This window comes from Falco punctatus (assembly GCF_963210335.1).
Source record: "Falco punctatus genome assembly, chromosome: 3".
Lineage (NCBI taxonomy): Eukaryota > Metazoa > Chordata > Aves > Falconiformes > Falconidae > Falco > Falco punctatus.
Window position 1 is genome coordinate 58,467,439 of NC_137582.1, and position 21,378 is coordinate 58,488,816.

Here is a 21,378-nt window from a genome sequence, read left to right on the forward strand (position 1 = left end):
TGAACACCTAATTAAAGTCTTCCACATACTATTAAACACAGGCAGTCAATTTGTATGTATTTTAACTATGCCATAGTAGCAATAAATCTGTCAAACTCACCAAGATCCCAGAAGGAACCCTTTCCTGGGCAGCAACAAGACTTCCACTGAAGTCATCTTCAAAACCATCCATTTCTGAGAAATGCATCTCAGAAAACAGGAAACTAACTTTCCACAGTACAAGTAAACCCAAAGCTTACAGCCATAACAGAATGTTGTATCAACATTTCTTCTCTTTCCATAGAAGCAGAAGAATTACGTAAATATTCTGGTCGCTTAGACAAAAACACTTGGTATACTTTCCCACGCAATATTATGATTAAAAAGGAAAGGCTTCTTTAAGAAAGCTCACATAGAAACTCTCACCAGTAGGCTTTACTGGAAATGTCACAGCCCCCTTGCGCTCTTTGAGATAAGTAATAACATGGGCAGACTTTGCCATATGTTTGCACTGATAGGTAATGATCTTGTTTTACATCAGCTCACGTGACTTTAGCTGCAGCTCCCACGAAAAGAAACAGGGATTTAGTTAATGATTCTTAAGCAATGTCTACATTGGCTCACTCAGGAGACTTTTTGCCCACTGTTGTAACTCTACCATCAGTAGCAGCATTCAAAGTCCTCGTTCAGCCTGCTGCACACCTAATTCAAGAATGCCTGCTGCCACTCCATGTGCCCACTCCCTCCACTGACGGCTTTACTGGGCTAGCTAGCCACGTTTTATAGGACAAATTTGATGACCTTTCAGGGTCCTGTGTTTGGGGGCTGTTGTCCCCAGTTTTGAAATGACATTAGAATAGTAAAGAGACAACTGACCTGGTGTCATTTATACTATGCCATACAAAAACAGTGCACGCCAAAATAAGCATTTTTTTTCCTGTGTAAGTTTTCCTGCTTTCTTTAAACTGAAGTGTTAAAGCAGTGTAATTTGGGTATGTGGACAACACACAGAAAATTAATGTACACCTAGCTCCATGACTGAAAATAAGAATTTTTGATCTGAGGAATTTTGCAATGTCATTACATCTTTAAATAGTATCATGAATTGGTGAAATAACTGAGGAATTGTAGTAGTACAGGGAAAAATTCTACCCCTGAATGGGAAAGACATTCTCTGAGGACCATTAATATTCCCCTCAATGTAGACAGATTCTCGTTACCTTAAACCCATGCATTTCCTCCCCACTCCCATTGTGTTACTTTGCGTCTGCTCAGAAGGCTGTGAAGGACTACTTCTTGAATTACCAGCTAAAAGATAATCTAGGATACTGCTACCATCTTCACGCTATCCTCCTCTTAAGTTTTGCAAATTTATGCATTAAGCTCTGATGCAAGGACACTGAATTACATTACCAGACACAGCCAAACGGCTTGCAGGTTTCCAAAATAATTTATGAACTGCACCCAAGGCCAAAACTAAATCAGTCTTGATAACAAACTCCTGACTGTCGGGACTGCTACATCTGCAGTAAGGTTGCTGCCATCTCTGGGCTGTCTTCTATACACTAAGTTTGTATTTAATATGGCTCTTCACAGGAAAAATTACTGGTTTTGTTAGCAGACATGAGTATTTTCACAAGATATTAAGAATTACTAGTCACACTCAATTTTCCTCTACTTGTTCATCATTCCTTTATCATGTGTGTTCAATTAAAATATGGTAAAAAGCAGATACGAGCAGAATGGAAGCCAGCTTTGTTAAGACAGTACTTCTTTTCAAACACTTTTGACTTAGTTTATGCGATTTTTGTTGTTGCGGTGTACTGTTTTCTCTTATATGTATTCTATTTCAGTATATTTCAGATTGACATTATTTTCTTCAAAGCTTCTAAAAGTGTTTTAGAAGACAGCCTTTCTAGAATACAGGTAATACTGTGGTCACTGCAGTTAAGGTTAGATTTACACAGGTAATAAGCTTTGCACATTTAGTAAGCCTCCTTGTCTTTTATTTGTCAATATTAATAAGGTAAATAAAATTCCCTCTGAGTAAGTCCAAGTACTATGTTATTTAGTTACAATTTACCCAGGAAAATGAGCTTTACTTTTGAAAGGCAAGTACTTCACATTTGGAAGTATAAGAAGCAATGTTTTTCATACAACCTTAATACATCTCTTCGATGTGGATAGATTTTACTGTGGTCTAGCCTCAGAAAACACATACAAGTTCTTTCACTAGCCTCATGTAAGTTAATATTGCTAACAAAGACCAGTCATCACCTTATGTTCCTTTTTTTTTCGGCTGCTCTTTGGGGGGTCTACACATCTTATCTCATTGCCCGTCAGTCAAAATCCCCAATGGGAAGTATGATTCCATTTTTAAACAGTACTTTCCTACAGAAATCTTCATAATATATTTGATTGCATTCATCTAATTTTACAGCATCCCAGAGACGCAGTAGTATTTTTTTCACCTATGTAATGGAAAACTCAGGCCAGGAGACTAGGAATTAAAAATACAGGGGATTTAGCACGGCTAAAACTTGACTTTGTAGAGTTTCCATTTTTCACCTCTTTGCATATTCAAAACATTGCTTCCACAGGCTACATTTGTAGCTGTTAATCAGATTTACATATCCCAGATGGTCATAACAAAAAAAAAAATAAAGTCTAATTGCCTGTTAATATTACATTTAAATGATCTGACCCTGCTGTACAGGAGCTGCCAGACCAGCATGGCCAACACACAGCTACAGGACATTTCCCCAGCTTTCATCGGTACATGTCATTTTAAGTTCTGGAAGGAAGGAAGCTGAACTATAGACATGAGCTTCTACCAGTACACAACTGCAATACACTCAGATCAGAATAAATCAGTTAAGATGAATAAATGAGATAAATCCTTCTATAATCAACATATCCTAATGGATATGGCAAATGTAGGACAACCTTTGTTCATGTCTCATGTCTCTCCTTCACCTCATCATGCCCCAAATCATTTACTTACTATCAGCTAAGACTTAAGCACCACAGTTCTCAGCCTCACACCCCGTCCTGTCATTGGAAAAGGTCCTTTCTCCCCAGGCCTCAACTTCTATTCCTAAATTCCACTGCACTTCTTCATTTTCATGCACTTTTTACACTTGGTCTATCAGGTGCAAACAAAGTAGAAGAGCTCCCAATTCTCCTATAGAGTTTACGAAAATCAGACTGGGGTTGAAAACACTTAGTCCTGTGCCCAAGTTCTTGATCCTAGCCCTGGCCTGAAGCATCTGCTCACTGAAACTGGAAATAAAGCTCTGTTCATTCCAGCTTGTGATAAAATACATTCAATACAGCATCCCCGCTACTTTTAACTACAAAAGTCTATCCATTCTCAATATGGACTTTTAAAACTAATTCAAAGGCTAGTAACTTTACCAAAATAAAACAAGTTTAGATGTGAACAACAGAAGACATACTGAATGAAGACCATGTGCCTCATATCCCTTCTTGTAAGAGAAAACAGCTAGGTTTTTTCCTCCAGTAGAGTGGAAACATACCATCAAGTTTTACTCCTTTTCAAAAACAATATACTTGCTAAAATTTTCCATATAAAGGCTGAAGGTGGCTAATATATAACTTGGAATGAAATTTTCCATTTTAGCAAAGTTATGTGCAACTACATAAATCAAGTTCTGCACAAAAAAAGCTGAAAAAGACTAAAAGGCAGTGTTACCTGCTTTTACCTGCAATTCCCATATGTCCAAAACATAAGAATAATGAAAAAACCCTATCACAAGTAATGCTAGCATGGTACAAGAATCCAAGCAGTTAACAGATGTTAAGAGAAACACCAGTAATATAAAAGCAATGCATTGTCCACTAAACTGGTGGTTAAAAAAAAGAGTAAAATCAAATGTCTACTTTTCCATCTATGATGCAAATGGTAAATCCAATGCCTTCAAGATCTCCTGTCAGGTGGAGTCAAGAGATATTCAAATTAAACTATTTTTCAGTGCAGTTTAAGTATTTTTTATGTCCAAGGGGAGAGGGGGAAAGAAAAGATAACAAGAAAGGGAATCCACAGTTTATTTGGACTTGGCCCTTTTGTAATGTGTCAGTTACATCTGTACAATCTACTATGAATCATCTGATTCTGGCACTATGGCATCTTTCCTTGTATTAATTTGAGCATTTTCTGCGCGCCCCCCCCCCCTTTATTTTTTCTAGGGTTACCTTTTTTCCTCACTTCAGTGAAACAAAGAATACTCCAAGAGTCCATAAAGTGAGTTTCACTGTTAAAATGATTAGTTCAATCAAAAACTTAGGTTACATGCACACAAAAAGTTCTTATGTATATGAGAAGACGCTAGCTTCTTTCAAAGGACTGAAAAGAAGTAACTGGCTAATCCCAGAGTGCACCCCTTTAGGATTTGTACAGGCATATCCCACACAAGTGCCTGCCACACTTGAAATACATCTATTTTGAGCAGCACAAACTCTTCTACAGCCACATCATCCTTGGTTGAACTTCTAGACACATACCACAGAAACCAGTTTCTGAATAGAAATTCCACCTATCTCATTTTTACATGAGGTAAGAAAGCAGATGAAGCTTTTCCTGAATGTTTCTAGAAAGCACTAAGCATTTCCCTAATGAACAACTCCTCACCTTTCTATTTTCTCCATTTGAAAAGGTTTCTTTCCAGACACTGATCTGCCTCAGGTGCATTTACATTTTCTTGCAACCTTCCAGCAATAGAACACAGTCATGTATTTAGGCATGCAATGCATCCTAATCAGTTAGTGGTGAATAATTTGGTTACCTTTAGAATGGATATATGAATACAAGGTCTCAAACTAGTATTTATCTTCAGGCTGACAAGAAATATACTTATTGTGAGAAATAGAGAATACCAAAAAAATTCTGAATACAGTTTATATAAACAAGAAACCTTTTTTTACTCGATAAGACTCTCCACATTGTTAAATTGATGAACATGAACCAGAATGGAACAACATCCATAAATTTAACTTGAACATAAAACTTGGCTAATTTATTAGAAAACCAGGTAGAAATGCTCCTCTTACAGAATTCCCACACAAGGGTATTTATAGCATGAGATATTGGGAAGGAGAAATTTATAGCTGAGAAAGCAGCATATGCTTACTCATTCACCAAACACTACCTACTTGCACTATTGAGTTTTAATGAATGCAGAGATCACATCTGTCTGAAAGATATCTGTTCAGCCCTAGCACACAACAGCATGTCTGCATCATCTATATGGGATATGACAAACCTGTAAAGCAGCCTCACAGTTTTTCTTGTTTGTGTTAACATGCACACTTTTTATTTGGGGAATGAATGGCTTTAAGTAACTAGTAAGTAATTACATTTTTTAAAAATCATCGTATTTCAGTTCACATCACAAACTAAATTCTACTGTTAGCCAAGTGAGAGACAATTACTTCCACTTCTAATAGAATCTCAGCTACAATTCATTATTGGGAGCACTCTGAAATAACTTTGCAAAGAATTCTTTACACGTTGGCTTTAAAAGTCCTTTACTAACCATCAATCCAGAAGTACTTTTCCTGAGGAGACAGTTATGCAATCTAAAAAAAAGACAAGTTAAACTAAAGACACAGCCTAAGACTGGCTTAGCATGTTTAGCATGTGCTGGCTTCAGCTTCATAGACCAACAAAAAAATGTCACCTAGTACGCTGGAGACAGAAATGGGCCAGTTCCTCAGTTCAAAATCTTATCCATTCACTCAGTACGGATAGCAGCAATGAGGAAGCATCCCTTAGTTCTGGCAAAAAGAGTGACTCAGGACAACTTCTAGTGGTTATGCCAAATGACATTACTGCAAAGCTAAAAGAAACCGGTAACAATAAAATACTTAACTAGGAAGGGGAAGCTAGCATCCTTTACTTGGAAATGGCCTTGAAATATAAACACAAGTTTCTATCAAAATTTTAAAAAAATCTCCCAAAACTATGCTTAAGCTCTGTCCTCCAACACAATCTGGCTTGATTTGGCATGACAGTTTCATATTAAAACAGCCTTCCTGTTCAAAGTTCAATGTAAGCACTAATGCTACTACATACTAGAGCATTTGTAACAACCATGATGAGATAGCAGCTAGGCGAATAAACACTCTTTTAAAGTGAAACATTCATTGCAAAAGCAGCAACATTTTTTATATGTTTGAAGTGGAAAATTTTATTTACAATTTTTAAAAAAATCTCTGCTTACCTATATTAACAGTGAGGTATTTACAGAGACAACATCTTTGTGTAACTGTAGAACCTTAAAATGCAGCTTCAATGAGATCAAAGGTTCCTAAAGTACTCCTGATCAGCACTGCCAGACACAAAATCATTGTGATACAGTATGCTATGTTATGTTCTCAGAATTTGCCCAGTATGGCGTGAAGATATCTAATGCATACACTTTAGATTTGAATTAAATCACAAACATATAACCCATTGTTTTGTACAAGCCTGAAAGCTTTTTCACTGTGGACATATGTAGTATGCAGCACTGAATCTCACACCAGAAGGTGTCCTTTCATCCCTTTTCAATTACGTACAGCTTATTTGCAATTCATGATATAAACAAGGATTAAAAGGTACTTTATATATATAAGCCAAAGCTATTTTACAAAAAAAAAACAAAAAACCAAAACAAAGAAACCCACCAAACATTCTAATTCAGCACAGACATGCTATGACCCCACACAGACCGTGAAGAACTGTCTGTTCTCCTGTATGCTGTGATCTTGCACTTAAGATGCAAGACTGGAAAAGAAGAAATTTGTGATCTGGAGTATTAACCGTGTGAGCACCTTCCAGGAAGAGAGAAACAAATGCAACTAATGTATCCTCTAACTTTGACAGAGCTTCCTAGTGTGGCTTTGGGCAAAATCCTTTCAGCTTCATCTGATCTAGACTGCAAGTTGTCTGGGGCTGAGACCAAGTGAGAAAGCATGCAAGGCAAAAAAGGGCTATTCTGGGCCTCAAGATACATAAGTAGGTGTCAAGTGTAGTAACTGCAGTTTATATTTCCCCATAACTGAACATGACATTAAATGAGTGGAAAGAAATGCTATAAGTAGGGAGAAGGACAAAAAGTCCACTGCACTGTGAAACTAGAACATTTTACATGTCTGTCTTCCAAGTAAATAATAGCGAAGAACTAAACTAAATTTTGTAACAAACTAAAATGTTAAGTTCTAAAAATAAGACAAGTTCAAACACCACCTCTTTCACATGCCATTAAAAAAATGAAACATTTTGATATGCTCAACTGAAAAGTTGCACAACACTAAAAATTAATACCGTACCTGCTTACAAGGACCTTTCAGCACTATCTAGTTATTCCTACTGTAATTAAGAACAATACCAAATAATACAGCATTTCATTCGAAGTTCCTGACATCCTGAGTTCATTTAGATACTTTTTGACTTTAACTTGTTGGTTGAATATTCTACTATATAACAGTAATATGTTTTTACAGAGCACCTCACGTATCATACCCTCATACCCTTATTTCACTCTGGTAAAGGGATGTTTGTTGATTTTTATAAGAGATGGTGAAATTGTTCACATTCCTGTGTGAGCTGGGATGCAAAACAACTAGCAGAGACTAGGAGAGAAAGCACAACTAATGGCCTTGACTGGAGCTAGTTTGCCGGTGTACATACAATGGTTAGGTATCAGCTACTGAGCGACTGACATGCCCACACTTTCATAAACACACAAAGCAAAGGCATTTGGTGACTTATGATTTTTCATCCTGACTAATGAATATATGTCCATTCTTAAAATGCATATAACTGCACTTTTTCCCCTCTTTCAATGTATTTTGCAAATATTAAGAGCTCAGTATTCAAAACTGTCCTGAGAAATGTTATTAGAAAGCATAAAAAGCCAAAACCAACCAAACAAAAAACCAAACAACTGAGTTCTGTAGGACTGTCTGTCATTGTTATCCTAAATAACACCGTATACCATTATGGGATACAGCTAACAAACAAATTATCGTAACAATGGAATTGGGGGGGGGGTGGTGGTGTAAGTAATCAGATGATGCACGCACACAGAGCGCAGCCAAGCAGCCAAAACACAGGTATATTTATGACATCATTTTGTAATGTAAACGCATGATGTAAACGCACACGTTTAAGCGGCGTATTGTCTCGCTCCGTTAAAAACCATCGATGTCTGCTACATGTACTCAGTAACCAGCAGACGAGAAATAAAATGCAGCTCACACCAATGAATTCAGGAGTGCGCTTGGCCAAGGCGGGGACACGCACCCCCACGAAGGGCACGGCAGCCGGTGCTCCCGCTGGCCAGCGCTCCGCACCGCCGCGCCGCCGGGGGCAAACAGAAACCGCGGAGGAGGCGCGCCCGCAGCCAGGCGCCTCGGCGGCCCGCGGTTAGGCAGCGCGGCGCGGCAGGGGCTGGGCAGCGGGGCTCGTACCGCGCCCCGGCACGCTGCGAGCGGCACCGCCGCGCAGGGCCAGCCGCGCCGACGTTTCCAAACGGTGCGCGGCCCTCGCGCCACCGCCACCGCCAGGCGGGAGGGCAGCGCCCGGGGCCACCCAGCGCCGGCCGGCAAGGCTGGCGGACTCGCAGCTCCCGCCCCCGATCTAACCGGCGCACCGGGCAGCCGGGGGGGGTGTCTGCCCTCTCTCCCTCCCCCCGCCCCCGCACACCGGGACAGCGCGGCTGCCGCCGGCCTGGCGGCGGGGAGCGCAGCGCAGCGGCGGGGAGCGCTTCCCAGCGGCGGCCGCGGGGGGCTCAACGGTCGCCGCTCGGGGCTCGCTTCGGGTTGGGGAGCGAGGCCCGGCCGGCGGCCGTGCGTGGCCCAGCACCCCCCTCCCCCCTGCACCCGCCAGGGCTCGCTCGGCGCCCCCCCGCCCCCGGGCAGACACCCCGCCCCCGTGCGCGCCCCCTCCCCACGGCGACGCGGCGGTACCCTCTCGCTTACCTCGAGCGAGACCCGGCGAGGCGGGCGCCAGCCGAGGAGGGACCGGTGGATGAATGGAGCAGCGCAGCCCGGGCACCGGCGCGGCGCGGGGGGAGCCCAGAGCGGGGGCGGCCGCGGCCGCGCTCGGCTGGATGCGAACTGCGCCAAGCGGCGGCGGTTGGTGCAGCGAGGCGGGTGGCGGGGGCGCGCCGCCGCGGCGCGGGCGACTGGGCCGGCGAAGGCGCGCGCCACCTCAGCGGCGCGCTCCCGCCTCGCCCCGGGCGCCACGTGACCTTGGGGCGACGCAAGGGGGAGGGGGAAGGGCGCGCGTGCCCGCGCGTGCGCGGGGCGGGCGGCAGCGGAGCGGGAGCGGCGGGCCCGGTCTCGCGCAACTTGCGCCGTGTGGGACGGGGGGCGGCTGCGGGCCCTTTAACCGGTGTCAGCGAAGCGGGGGATAGAGGAGCTGAGCCTGTGGCGACGGCGGCCTTGCCGAGGCAGTCACCCGAGGCGGGTGCGGGCAGCCTCCTCCGAGCCTGCCTTTCTCGCCAGTCCACCTCCTCCTCCGCGCCCCCAGCGCTGCACAGCCTCTCGGGGGGCGTCGGGAGGCTGTGGCCCCTTGCCAGGCTGTGGCCCCTTGCCAGGCTGTGGCTTTGCTGTCACAAGCGCAGAGCGGTCGTGGCTTGTTAGGCGTCCCGGCCGGCCGCCCGCCGCGGGGACGTGGTTGCCGCCTATTTCCTCAAGGCGCGGCGCTGAGGTGACGAGCAGCGCTGAGGTGACGAGCGGCGGAGTGCTCTGTGCAGCTATTTATAGCCGTGGTCTCAGCGTTAACACCTCGTGACAGGGATGCTTCAAAAGAAACTGCACGTTCAGGGTCTTTGCTGCTTTATACATCCGCCACTGCATCTTTCTGAAAGTTACCTGCCTACCCGGAGGAGGCTGGAAAAGAGATTTTTTTATATATATAAATGAAAGTGTAGAATTGCAAAATCAAAACATGTCCAGCTGGCCAGGTATGTCTTTCAGGTCAGCAGCTTCACTGCCCATTACTTAGGTGATTCATGCCACTGCTCACTGAAGTTGGCTCGATTACGTGTTACTACTTACTTGACTCATGCAGTTGCCCAGAGACCCCAGATGATACTGAGACATCATATGTACTAAACCAGGAGGGATAGTATTTGCACCCCAAACTAGCAGTACAAAAAAAGGGAAAAGAGAAGTAGCATAATTGGAAATGCAGCTTAGGTTTCACAAATGTGAATGAAGTCATTTAGCACTATCCATGTTACTTGGCTATTCTGTCCTTTGTCTATCAATTACCTTTTCATTTGCCAGTCTGCTGACAAGAGTCTTTAAAAGCTGGCTTTGCCCCACTTGGTGTTAGAGCCATTTTAGGCTCTCACATAGGTTTTCTGTAACTGTCGCACAAGAAATCAGGCTAGTTAACAAAGCATCCAATGCAACTGGCAAAAAGACATGCTAGCGTGCAAAGTATTGTATAGACAATGTTTACTGTAACAGTCCATGTGTCTCTGAAAGAACCTTGACCATCTTTTGTACCAGCCTTACGAAGAGAGATCTGTTTACTCATCTGCACTTCCTGTGACAAACTGCCTAAGTCAGTGAGTTTCCTTATTTGAAAATAATATATTTAAATCCTTCTGAGCATGGAACAACAAAAAATCTACCCGTGTAACATGCAGGCTGGATTTTTAAAGAAAGCAATTCATGGAAGAAGATATAAACACAGAATTACATGGATAGGGTGACTATATTATACATATGTAAAAAGAAAGAAAGGTCAGATTTCATGCCTGCCCATTTTGATGATGTTATTTTTGTGTCAGAAATTCTGAGTCAATTTTGGAACACTTTCCAGGACTCGGGATACATGGATGCAACACAGACTAATGGAGCAATTTCCCACTCTTTAGTTCAACCATGTTTCAGCTGCAGCAGTTTTCTGAAGAGGCCTCTCATTTGAATGTAATGTCATAATAATAATAATTACCTAGCCATATTAGCATAACATCTGTTGCAAACACGCTTCAACTAAGAGATCATTTCCCTGCTTTACTGAGTTCCTTATCTGGCATCTTAGTTGCTTAATTTGTGAAGGTTACCACATCAGCAGTTGCTCTAACCAAATATTTTTATGTTCCCATGATCTTATCTTCACTGGTCATAACAGCAAGTGGGTTTTTTTAGTTGAGGGGATTCTTCTTTCCAACACCAGACAGCCCTGCTCACAGGGAGGTAAGAGTTAAAGGCTAAATATATGTCCTTAAATATAAATTTGAAGCTAGATCCTATTATAAAATTAAGCCTAATCCAAAAGCAGGCTAGCTTCTTAGGTGACAGGAAAAATCATTACTTGAAAAGGGGTAACAAATTGATAAGTCATATTCTTCTACTTCAGACCTGGAATTTGTGCTTCTGATTAAAGAGCCTTCATTTGAAAACAGTGTTTTCCCTTTAGATAACCTTTTCCATTCCAAAATATCATCTCCAGACAATCAGAAGGCTACAGAAGTTGACAGCCTTCAGTATTTTCCTTTTGTATTCTCTACTCTTTTGCACTTACACAGAGGAGATTACAATCAAGCTTTAAAAATGGCCTGGATTTTCCACAGCTGTATCAAGTGAGATTTGTTTCCATTCTGATTGTGTGGAGTTACACAACGTAGTGGTATAGATAGGATCTCTGTACATCTGTGCATGATTTGTGGTCCTCCTTGAACCATAACTCACTGGTAGTTAGTTAAACCAGGGCTTCCAGGCCGTAGAAAACCTGCCACTTTATTTACATTAGTTTTACCTTTTCACCACAAATGTCACTATTATTTTTCCCATCAGGGACAGGGGAGGGTGTGATAAGAGCAACTGCTTACTTTTTTGGGTTTTTTTTTTCCTCTCGTGGAGGGGAAATAATTTGAAAGTGTGTTACCTAGTGCCAGCGGCTCTCCAGTTAGCAGCAATATGTCTAGCAGCAATATTGTGTGAGAGAGGTAATCTGCTTAGAGCTAGGCAAGAAATGATGAAGAGTCTCCAGCAAGTTAGGATAGAGTGCCAGGGGTAAATCACAGGTCTGGGAGAGTATAGGGTGCTAGGCATGGCTTTGGTGAAGTCTGAGAAAATTTGTGGTTCAGCGGATAGAGAGCTGTAGGTGTAGGGATGTAGCATCAGCCAACCAGCTTGCATTGATCCCTGAGTGCTCAGCATATTACTGACATTTGTAAAGTAAAGAAAAAATGGCCTTTGCTTAGTTGTTACAGCAGTTTAAAAAAAAAAAAAAAGTCTTTGGCCACATAAGGCAAAAAAAGCTGACATCAGTGGTGAGATATTATTATGTCATTTGCCTGTTTGTATGCACACAACACCTAGAAACAACTTTTGGAATACGTATTCCATGCCCACCATTACCCCTGTTCGTATTATGGTAGTCAGGATATCCTAAAACTTTTTTTTCAGTTGTTTAGACTCTAGCTGTTATACCTTACCTCTAGTAAACCTGAGAGATTCCTCATCTCTGTATCTTAGATCTCTGAGATCAGAATGACATTATGACAGGGTGTAACAATTTAGTTTATCTTTTTTATCCCATTTAACAGGTGGAAAAAAATGTGGAAAGTTAATAGCAACGATTCAAGGCTGTAAGGAAGTGTACCCTGAGCTACCAAAATACCTAGGCACACCAGTAGTCCCACTGTAGTTGATGGACTTGTTTGTAGGTTTAAGGTATTTGGTTAAGTCAGCATACAGATCAAGTCTCATGTGAGCAATATGTCTCCATTCTTTGTCAATCATTAGCAGGTGGTTTCACAAACCTTTTTCTGTTAATAGATATGATAGGGTTTCAGGCCTCCTGTTAAGAGGTTCCTTATCTTTGCCAAAGTCACAGCCTAATTAAGTAGGAGGTTTTATTCTGTTCCTGTTAGCAGTAGTGATGAAACAGTAAATGGAAATGACTATCAAAGAGAATGGACGGTAGAAGATGCAGAGGGGGCGAGAGGGAGGGAAAGGTGTTGCATTTGAAAATGTGCAGGAGAAAGATTACAGGAAGGACATCTCACATAATGAAATGGGAAGTGAGACAAGGGGAAAAGTCAGCAGTAGGTTGCAGCCAAATTTGGTGCCTGCCTTCCTCTCCTTGCCGTCAGTCTCATCCTCTCACCATCTTGCTCACAGTACCTTCATCTCCAGACACCTTTGTGGAACAGAGCAGTTTTCTGTAACGTTTTTCTCTTTACAGCTTTTGTTGCTCTTTTCCCTGGCCAACATTTTGCTTCAGTTCTTAAAACTTACTGTCCTTTTAGCAAGACAAAAAAAAACTGTGGAAAGATTTGTTTCAGATATGTCTGGTCAGTGTAAGTGCAACTTAGATGGAATATTGTTTGTGTGTTCACCTTATGTAGTTCAAGGATACAGAGCAGAAGTCCACCCTATGCTAGTTTAAGGATGATCTCACTTTGCAACTGGCTGCTTCAAAGATTATGGCTTTATGTATTACCAGATTATGTTTTGTCAGTCTCAGACCACAGACAGATCTTCCTCAATAATTGCCTAACAAATCCAAAACTAATTCTCAGAAGAACTCAAGGACATCTGGAATCACAATTCTTTTACTACAGTGGAAGGTAAAGCCTGTTTTTCACATCGTTGATCTTCAAAAATCACCTTTTGTAATTTTGGAAGGTGATTAGATAATACAGATTGATGCAACACCTCCCCAAACTGTTAAATATAATTGTTATAACACAAGAATATAAATTTGTAACAGAATTATAAATTTGAATATAAAAAGTAATGCATGCTGGAATGGAATATGTAGGTAAGAACGAAGATACTATCCAGAAGTGGCACTTCAGATAAACATTGCAACCAGTGTCTGATTTTAAATATAGTCAAATGGTTCTCTGTGTTTGGTAGGAGATTCTGTTGCTTCAGGAATAATTTGTATTCTATCATTATGTAATGGACAGAGACTGAAACAATTTTTCTTTATTATCATGGAAAATAGAACATAAATTACACATTTTGATTGCAAGAAAAAAGAATGTTTCAACCATGGTAGCATAATAAGCTTTAATATAGTCAGTTCTGTTAATAATAATTTTGAACATTTTTTATACATTTGTGAATAACTACAGCTTGAATAATCAAAATGAAAAATAAATAAGGTGGTTTTTTTAATGTTTGATATGTTTATTTGTGTATTTCATTTACCATGCATAACAACACTATGCTTCTGGATAGAAATAGTTTCCAGTAGAACAGTAGGAATGTACTTCATTGCCAGCTGTTTGAGGAACCATCCAAATTTAACAAAAGAAAACCAAATACCCTCGTGCATTTTAGTTAAAAAAAATTTAAAGTATTTCTAGTAGGTTTTAATTGAAATACCAGAAAAGTATTGGGTTTTCTCTCTGCAAAAAGACCTGATTCTGCCACAGTGACACAGGAGAGATCTGCCATTGGCTTCACAGTGAGCAAAACAGTCTTTGTAATCCGAGGTTGGGACATTTTTAGAACATTCCTCTGAGATCCAGCTTGTTTTCTATTAAAACTAATGAAAAGACCCCTGTGGCATTTTGCAGGAATTGGATCAGGCTCTCAGTGGTACAATCTGTTCTATATATAACTTGCACGTTGCCGTTGATGTTTGTGGGAGATAGGCTCCCAACCCAACGGAGCTGTAAGAGGTGATGGATTTTTAGAGAGGTAAGAAAGGCTGAAATAATTGCCATGACAAAGATGAGTTAAGAGTTGTGTGAAACAACCTGCAACTTTGTAGTGTTTTGAAAGGTCAGAACCTGTAACTGTCTGGCAGAGTGATATCATCACACATCTGTAGATATTTATCATTTTCTGTAACAGTTGCATGAGAACCTACATGCATTAAGGTTCTCATTTAAAACGTGTCCTACCATGGAAATGCTCCTTACTGCGTTTCTGTGTGGGACCTACCTCATGTCGTTTGCTGCTGGGCTACTCCAGTTTTCTGCTAAGTTAAACTATACTACATAGATGTAGAACAAGATGTAATGTAGAACTGAATCAAGCTCTGCGTTAAACAGATGTTGGATGATGTTGGTTATAGTCCAGTCTGTATTTTGAGTTTCTCCCACTACTTTTTTTGTGTAGCAGTCAATATTTTGATTTGCATATTTTTTTCTGTTGCACCCTACATCTTTCTGTCACTCAGAATGGACCATCCAAACTATTTAAATCCTTTACCTTGTTTACAGTAAGGTTATTACTCTAACTGCCTCCATATAAGCGCTCTATCTTATATTTCATGCAGCAGGAATCTTTTTGTTGGTCTTAAAAAGAGTTGAACGGAACCCTGTTGGAATTCTGCTGGAAGGAAATGGATTTCTTTATATCACAGATACAGTGTCTCAGGTGTTACACTTTTACATGCTATTAAGATTCTTTGTTTTCTTAAGCTAACAGTTCTGTAAGGATGGATTAGGAACAAACATTTCTTGTGTTTTCAGTTTTCTGCATTTGTCATAGATCTAACACCCTAGAAACATCAGTGGAGTTCAGTAATCTTTCAACAATAATCCATCTGGAAGAAGCCAATATAATATGATTGAGCCTTCTAAGAGTTGGTATCAACACAAATATTTTCCTAGTAATTAAAATACCTTATTTTTAATTTTTGTATTTAATAATTCCTGGTCACTTAAAAGTTGAATTCAGCTTGCATATTAACAAAATAAATTCTGACCTTTATTTTTATTGATTTGTTTTTCAGCTTGAACTCTACTTCTTCCAAGGTATCTAAGCACCTACAAATGAGTCATATTTTCTTATAGCCTCAGTATATAAGCATGTGAGTGAACACAGTAATGATTTAAAGCAGAGATTCTTGACTTAATATTAATTCCTCGCTTACATGGACCATGAAGTTACACTTTCTTATAAGAAACCAGTGGGTCTGATCCTAGTGAGGGGAAGAAGCTATAGTGGTGGGCTGAGTCACTGAGAGGAAGGAGGACAGTGGGTTTAGCAGGTCTTGCAAGCAGAAATATGATTGCTGTAGCAAAGAGGGTGGAGAGAAATGAGCATGTGGGGCAGTGGATACTTTATCGGTTAATGCTACATCCATGGTACCTCACCAGAGCCATGAGGGAGTTAATGCAGAGGACCAAAAAGCAGTCATGTGGGTCTCGGTGATAAGGAATGGCCAGATGTCGTCCTGATCCTCCTGACAAAACAGGTTTGCATGAAAGAAATTTGGATCAAAAGAAAACCTATGTATGGCCCCTTTGCATCCATAGCAGATGACTCTGTTTCTGGAGATCTTCCCATGTGGCCAAATTGGTTGTGGTGAAAAGTACAGCCCGTTTGATATTAAAAGGATTGTATGTAGAGTTTCCTTGAGAAAGTAAGTGGGGTCTGCCTCAAGCTGTGATGGCCTACAAATATCAATTAACAAATCCACACAACTGATACCACCATTCTTTTACAGTAAATATATATATATTATATATATAGTAAATATGTCAGTTCTGCACAGGATTCACTCTAATAAACTCTGCTTATCATGGACATTAATTAAAATAACTTTGTCAGTATGTGAATCATTATTAAGATACTTAGAAATGACTGCAGTGCAACTAAACTGGTATAGAGACGTAAGTACCCATCTACTATGCATTTAAAGTTATGAAGTATTACAAATGTTATTAAAAAAAAACTAATAAACTTTTGTGTTAAAATATTATGACTAGTCTACCACCCATGAAATCTCAGCTTGAACTAATTATCCAGATCATAACAAGACCACATTCTTCATTCAAGAACAGCAGGGTTTACTCAAGCTGTTTTTTCCAGTGGTTTCTTTCCCTGCTGATCCAAGCTTCCTGTGGGCTGAGGAACCATTTCTGCTACTGCTGCCTTTCCATCAGTCATCTTTGCTGCTTGCTGGTTGCTTTTTGTATCCTTTTCTGTTTCCTCACAGGGGATTTCATTTGGGTCAGGTGTCTCTTCTGTAGCAATAATTTCGTCTGCATGTGGCTTCATAAGATCTGATTTAGGAAAAGTAATATAATTTCTCATATATTTACTATGTCCAGCAACACAGAGGTATGTAGAGTGAGCTTTTGCTTTCACATTGGTTATGACCCTATCATGTTCTGTTCCTCTTCCCATACCCATATAGAGAGATTCAGTATCACGAATAAAGTTACTGCTTTTTACAGAGCAAAAAGCAAGCCCAGGTCTTTATGGTCTCTCATTAAAAAGTTAAGGCGTAGAACCTGCAAAATATTTACAGATGTAAAAAATTGTTTCTCACATAAGTCACCTCATTAACAGGACTGCTCAGATATGTCTAGGTTACCCACACCAATAAGACAAGAGAGGAAAAAAATGCAGTTAAATGTTTGTTCTTGCCTTAAGAGCAGAAAGGGGAGGGGAATAGGAACACAAATTGTTCTGTCAGCAATTATATAACGTGTACACCCTGCATACAAAGAAAAAATACTTGGGCAAAAATATGTAGAACATGTCCTGATAATGTTGGAATTTAAGCCTTATTTGGAGCTAAAATGCTTTAGATGATTTGTAATGAGGGAGTTGTAATTGTGAAGAATAAATCAATGTCCAAGTAGCAATTATATAGTAATAGTCTAAAAGAACAGCAAAAATGTGTAATATACGAGGATGCTGACTCCCAGAGAGCTTTTAATTTTCCACCCTTTCTCTAAATTGGACCAAAAAATGTTCACCTATAATTCCAACTTTAGTATTCAATAGGGACATAAACCTAAGAACAATTGATTAATCTCAAATCATGGCTCTACAATCAGCATTTTCTAAAACACTTTGGCATTTAGGATCCCTTAATTAACAAAGCTTTTTTTTTTCTTTTTTCTTTTTCTTTTTTTTTTTTTTTGTTAAGTGTCAAAAGTCTAGCTGCTGAAATAAGTCCTACTTTGGAAAATAACCATATATATATATATATATACATACTTAGGAGGTCTTCCATCTGCATTCAACAAGTTGGAAGTATTTATTATGGCTTAACAAACTTTCATCAGCCAGGTGAGCTGAGAACTCACAGCCTAGTGGAAAGAGGATTTGAAAGTGTTGATTTAAATCTCTTTCACTGAGGTTTAACCTGGCAATTCATACATTGCATTGTTGTTGGTTAAGAGCATACATACTGTAAACTTGATTGATTGGGACCTGAGAAATATTGATTGGCACAGACTATTAACTGCATCATGTTTAACAATTTTTTCACTGGAGAAGACCATAAAGGGGAAAGTGCTTTTACCTTGCTTTTCCCCTTCCTTCCGTTTGCTTGATGTTGTTTTTTTCTTTTTCGATGCAGTTTTATTTTTTTGATCATGTCCTTGGACTGTGGCAGTCTGTCCTGACACAGATATCACAATCACCTGAACCAAAGGAAGAACAAAAAGCGCACAAGCAAAAAATGTGGATGCATCACAAACTCAGTTTGAAACCACCGTAACTGAATTCCTGGCAGCAACATGTTTAGAAGCAGCTATTGCTCTAACTTTCAGAGACACATACATCTTCTAAAGCAAAGACGCACAGGCTCCAGCCTGTTACCTGGGAGATGACCCGCTTTTATTCCCTCACAGTTCTGCCAAAAGGAGGGAGGCAGGACAGATTTTTGAAGATAAAATAGTAGAAAGAAACTGCTGCCAAAATGCAATCATTATTAAAAATATGTTAACGCTATGTAGGAAACATCAGTTATTGCAAAGAGCAAGTCATATTGTTGTTTGCACTCTGAAGGATGGGGGGGAGATGTGACACTGTTGCTTTTAAGGTGTATGTCCCGGGATCAAAATGGAGTGACCTTATATCATCCTTGAATTGGCTTCATGTCATACTAAGGAAAATACTAAATAATTTTACATTTGTTCTTTAAACTCAGAAAGCTTGCTGTATCTCTAATTACAGATTTTCTCATTACTGTATTTTTAAATCTTAGAATTAAGCTGTTTTACTTTATCTGATACATAGCAGCTATAGTAAATAGTCTGGACTTTTTTATAACATATTGATTTGTTAATATACATAATTACACGCTTAAACCTTATATATCCTTTGATATTTGAGTTTTAACTGTTTTAGGAGATAAGGCTGTGTGAACACATGCACTTGTTTATGTGAAATGCTGAAAACACGTTAGTTTTACATAATTTCATGTTAAAAATCCCTGTGATGTAAAATCTGTTCTGGAAGAAAAAAGATTTATACCAGATAAACTTAACATGTTCTTTGAAACTGGTGGTACTATTAATGCATAAAGTTAAGGACATGCTAACATGTTTTGGTAGGTCATAAATCTGATATAAATCTGTATTATCTTTTTTTTTTAACAATTAAGATCATAACCATTAGCTCTTTATAGAAACTTATTTAAAAAAACACTATTAAAAATTGCAAAAAATCACCACTTCCACCATTGATACCTGAGCCATTAAGAACTTCCTTATGCTTCCACTTTGGCTTTAATATTAGCTGACAGTAAACCTCAGATGGCAAGGGTTTAAGTGAGCATTAACTGTACAGCACTTACTTGTGGCATCCTCACAGAAATGAAAATACTGCAGTAAAATGAGTACCTGAGAAACAGCACTATTTCTGCAGTCACAGTAGCTAAAACCAACAGAAAGCATGTGAAACCTGCACAGGTCATGCTTATACATATGTTTGTTCTTTAGATTTTGATGTGAAGAACTGTGTTGTAGCACTAATAAATAAAATAGTTAATATGGTATGTACATTGCTCTCCTAATTATCTATTGGACTGATAACTTCTGCTGATCTTATATGTATATATGATATATATTGTATCACATATATATAAATCATATATATATGTCCAGGATGGACATATATGTACATTCGGTTGCTCTTCCTCAGCTAACATTAATCAGTGGCATTGGAAAATAACTGACATGGAGTTTTTAATCTATGTAGGTTTGTTCAAAGATCTGGACAAGTGTTTTTTGTCTGATTTTTATCTGAAAAAAACCCACATGTTCCAGTGAAGATTCTTTTTGTAGCTTTAAAAGATTTGAAAAAATGTGTTATTTCTGATCTCCACTGTTAAGTTTGGATGAAATTGACTGAGGTCTCAGTCTAGCAAAATACTTACCTAACACCCTTAAATCAAAATTCATGAGCAGGTCCATTGAATTGCATGCAACTACTATGTCTGAATTTGCAAAAATACCTTGTTAAGTTGAGATGTGAAGGTCTGGACAGAAAGGTGCAAAGAGATGCTGTTGAGGGTTTTGTTGTGAACAGTAAAGTGAAGATTAACAGGGATCTAAGGGAAGCTGGAGGTAATTATGGTGGTAAAAGCATTAAGACACTAAGATACTGTGCACAACTACCAGAGCCGTGACTAGTAAAACAAGACACAGTGAAACAAGCTTGTGATGGAAGGAAAGAAGTGAATTCCGTTTATTTGTGAACGTAGAGGAGAAGTTCATACATTTTTGCAGACACACATACACATTAGTATTCTGGCCTCCTCAGCCTAATTTTCATTTATGGTACAGTACTTCTACCCCAATTGGGCAGATTAAACAATATTTATGGGTGTAAATGACACCCATATTAAGGCCTCTCTAAATTAACACAGCAATACAAAGGGGCCTTAATGTAGACAAAACCCAGCACTAATTTCTCCATGATTTAATTCTCTAACACATTCCGTCTATGCTACTTTACCAAAGTTGGAACAAATCTAAACTGCTGCTCAAAAACGCCTCGATCATTTTTTATCTTTCCATCTACCTCATCAGTTGCCTCCACTGAAACAATTCTTCACCCTTTCCATGTTCGTTGTAGGGTCAAATGCTCCAGGAATAATGTCAAACAGCAGGCTTGTGATACAGTGAGCATGCATTTGGTGTGGCTCAAGATGCTACGACTAGGTTCTGTGACGTTAGCAGTACGAAAACATTTAGGAAAGGCCCTGTTTTCCCTGGCACAATTAAGTGTATTAGAAGCAAAAGTGAAATGAATAGAAAAATTCAAGGCTGCCTGCTAAAGCAGAAAGCCATTTACACACACAGATTACATCAGCCTGTCATTCAAAATTTCCCCCATACTTCTGTTTTCTAGTCTTAAATTCATGCTTTTGTTTTGTTATCTTCATTCTTTTTCTGTTGCTGAGACTGTCTCTCTTCCTCAGGTATGAACACACTTACAGTGACGTCACTGGTCTCTGTGCCATACTTATTCTTCACCACAATGCTGTATTTCCCAGAGTCGAGTGTGGACACAGTAGAAATGGTAAAGCTGACTTTTTTTCCAGATTCATATTTCAGGATGCAATTAGCATCTGATACAAATGACTTTTCATTTTTCAGCCATGAGACCTCTGGGGTAGGATCTCCCCAGACAGTACAAGAAAGATTAAGTGCCTGT

General features: G+C 39.8%; 2 protein-coding genes across 7 annotated transcripts in view; both read right to left on the minus strand.

Moving 5' to 3' along the window:
* Positions 1-9,225, minus strand: part of LPIN2 (lipin 2) — a 47,192-nt gene extending 37,967 nt beyond the window's left edge. For 3 of the 6 annotated variants that reach the window (XM_080381381.1, XM_080381380.1, XM_080381379.1), the window contains exon 1: positions 101-1,206. Coding sequence is in view for 2 of the 6 variants with exons in the window: in XM_080381378.1 (XP_080237504.1) it covers positions 101-187 (87 nt within the window). In the remaining 4 variants the exon portion in view is untranslated. Of the gene's footprint in view, positions 1-100; positions 1,211-8,964 lie in introns of those variants that run through there. The other 3 variants (XM_080381382.1, XM_080381378.1, XM_080381383.1) reach the window with 3 other exon arrangements.
* A 3,004-nt stretch (positions 9,226-12,229) lies between these two features.
* The window catches only part of MYOM1 (myomesin 1), a 120,440-nt gene continuing 111,291 nt past the window's right edge, over positions 12,230-21,378 (minus strand). Inside the window, exons 39-41 of the mRNA XM_080381367.1 lie at positions 21,159-21,374; positions 18,236-18,356; positions 12,230-16,982 (exon numbers count right to left, since the gene is read on the minus strand). Of these exons, the coding sequence (XP_080237493.1) occupies positions 16,771-16,982; positions 18,236-18,356; positions 21,159-21,374 (549 nt within the window). The 3' untranslated portion in view covers positions 12,230-16,770. The remainder of the gene's footprint in view (positions 16,983-18,235; positions 18,357-21,158; positions 21,375-21,378) is intronic.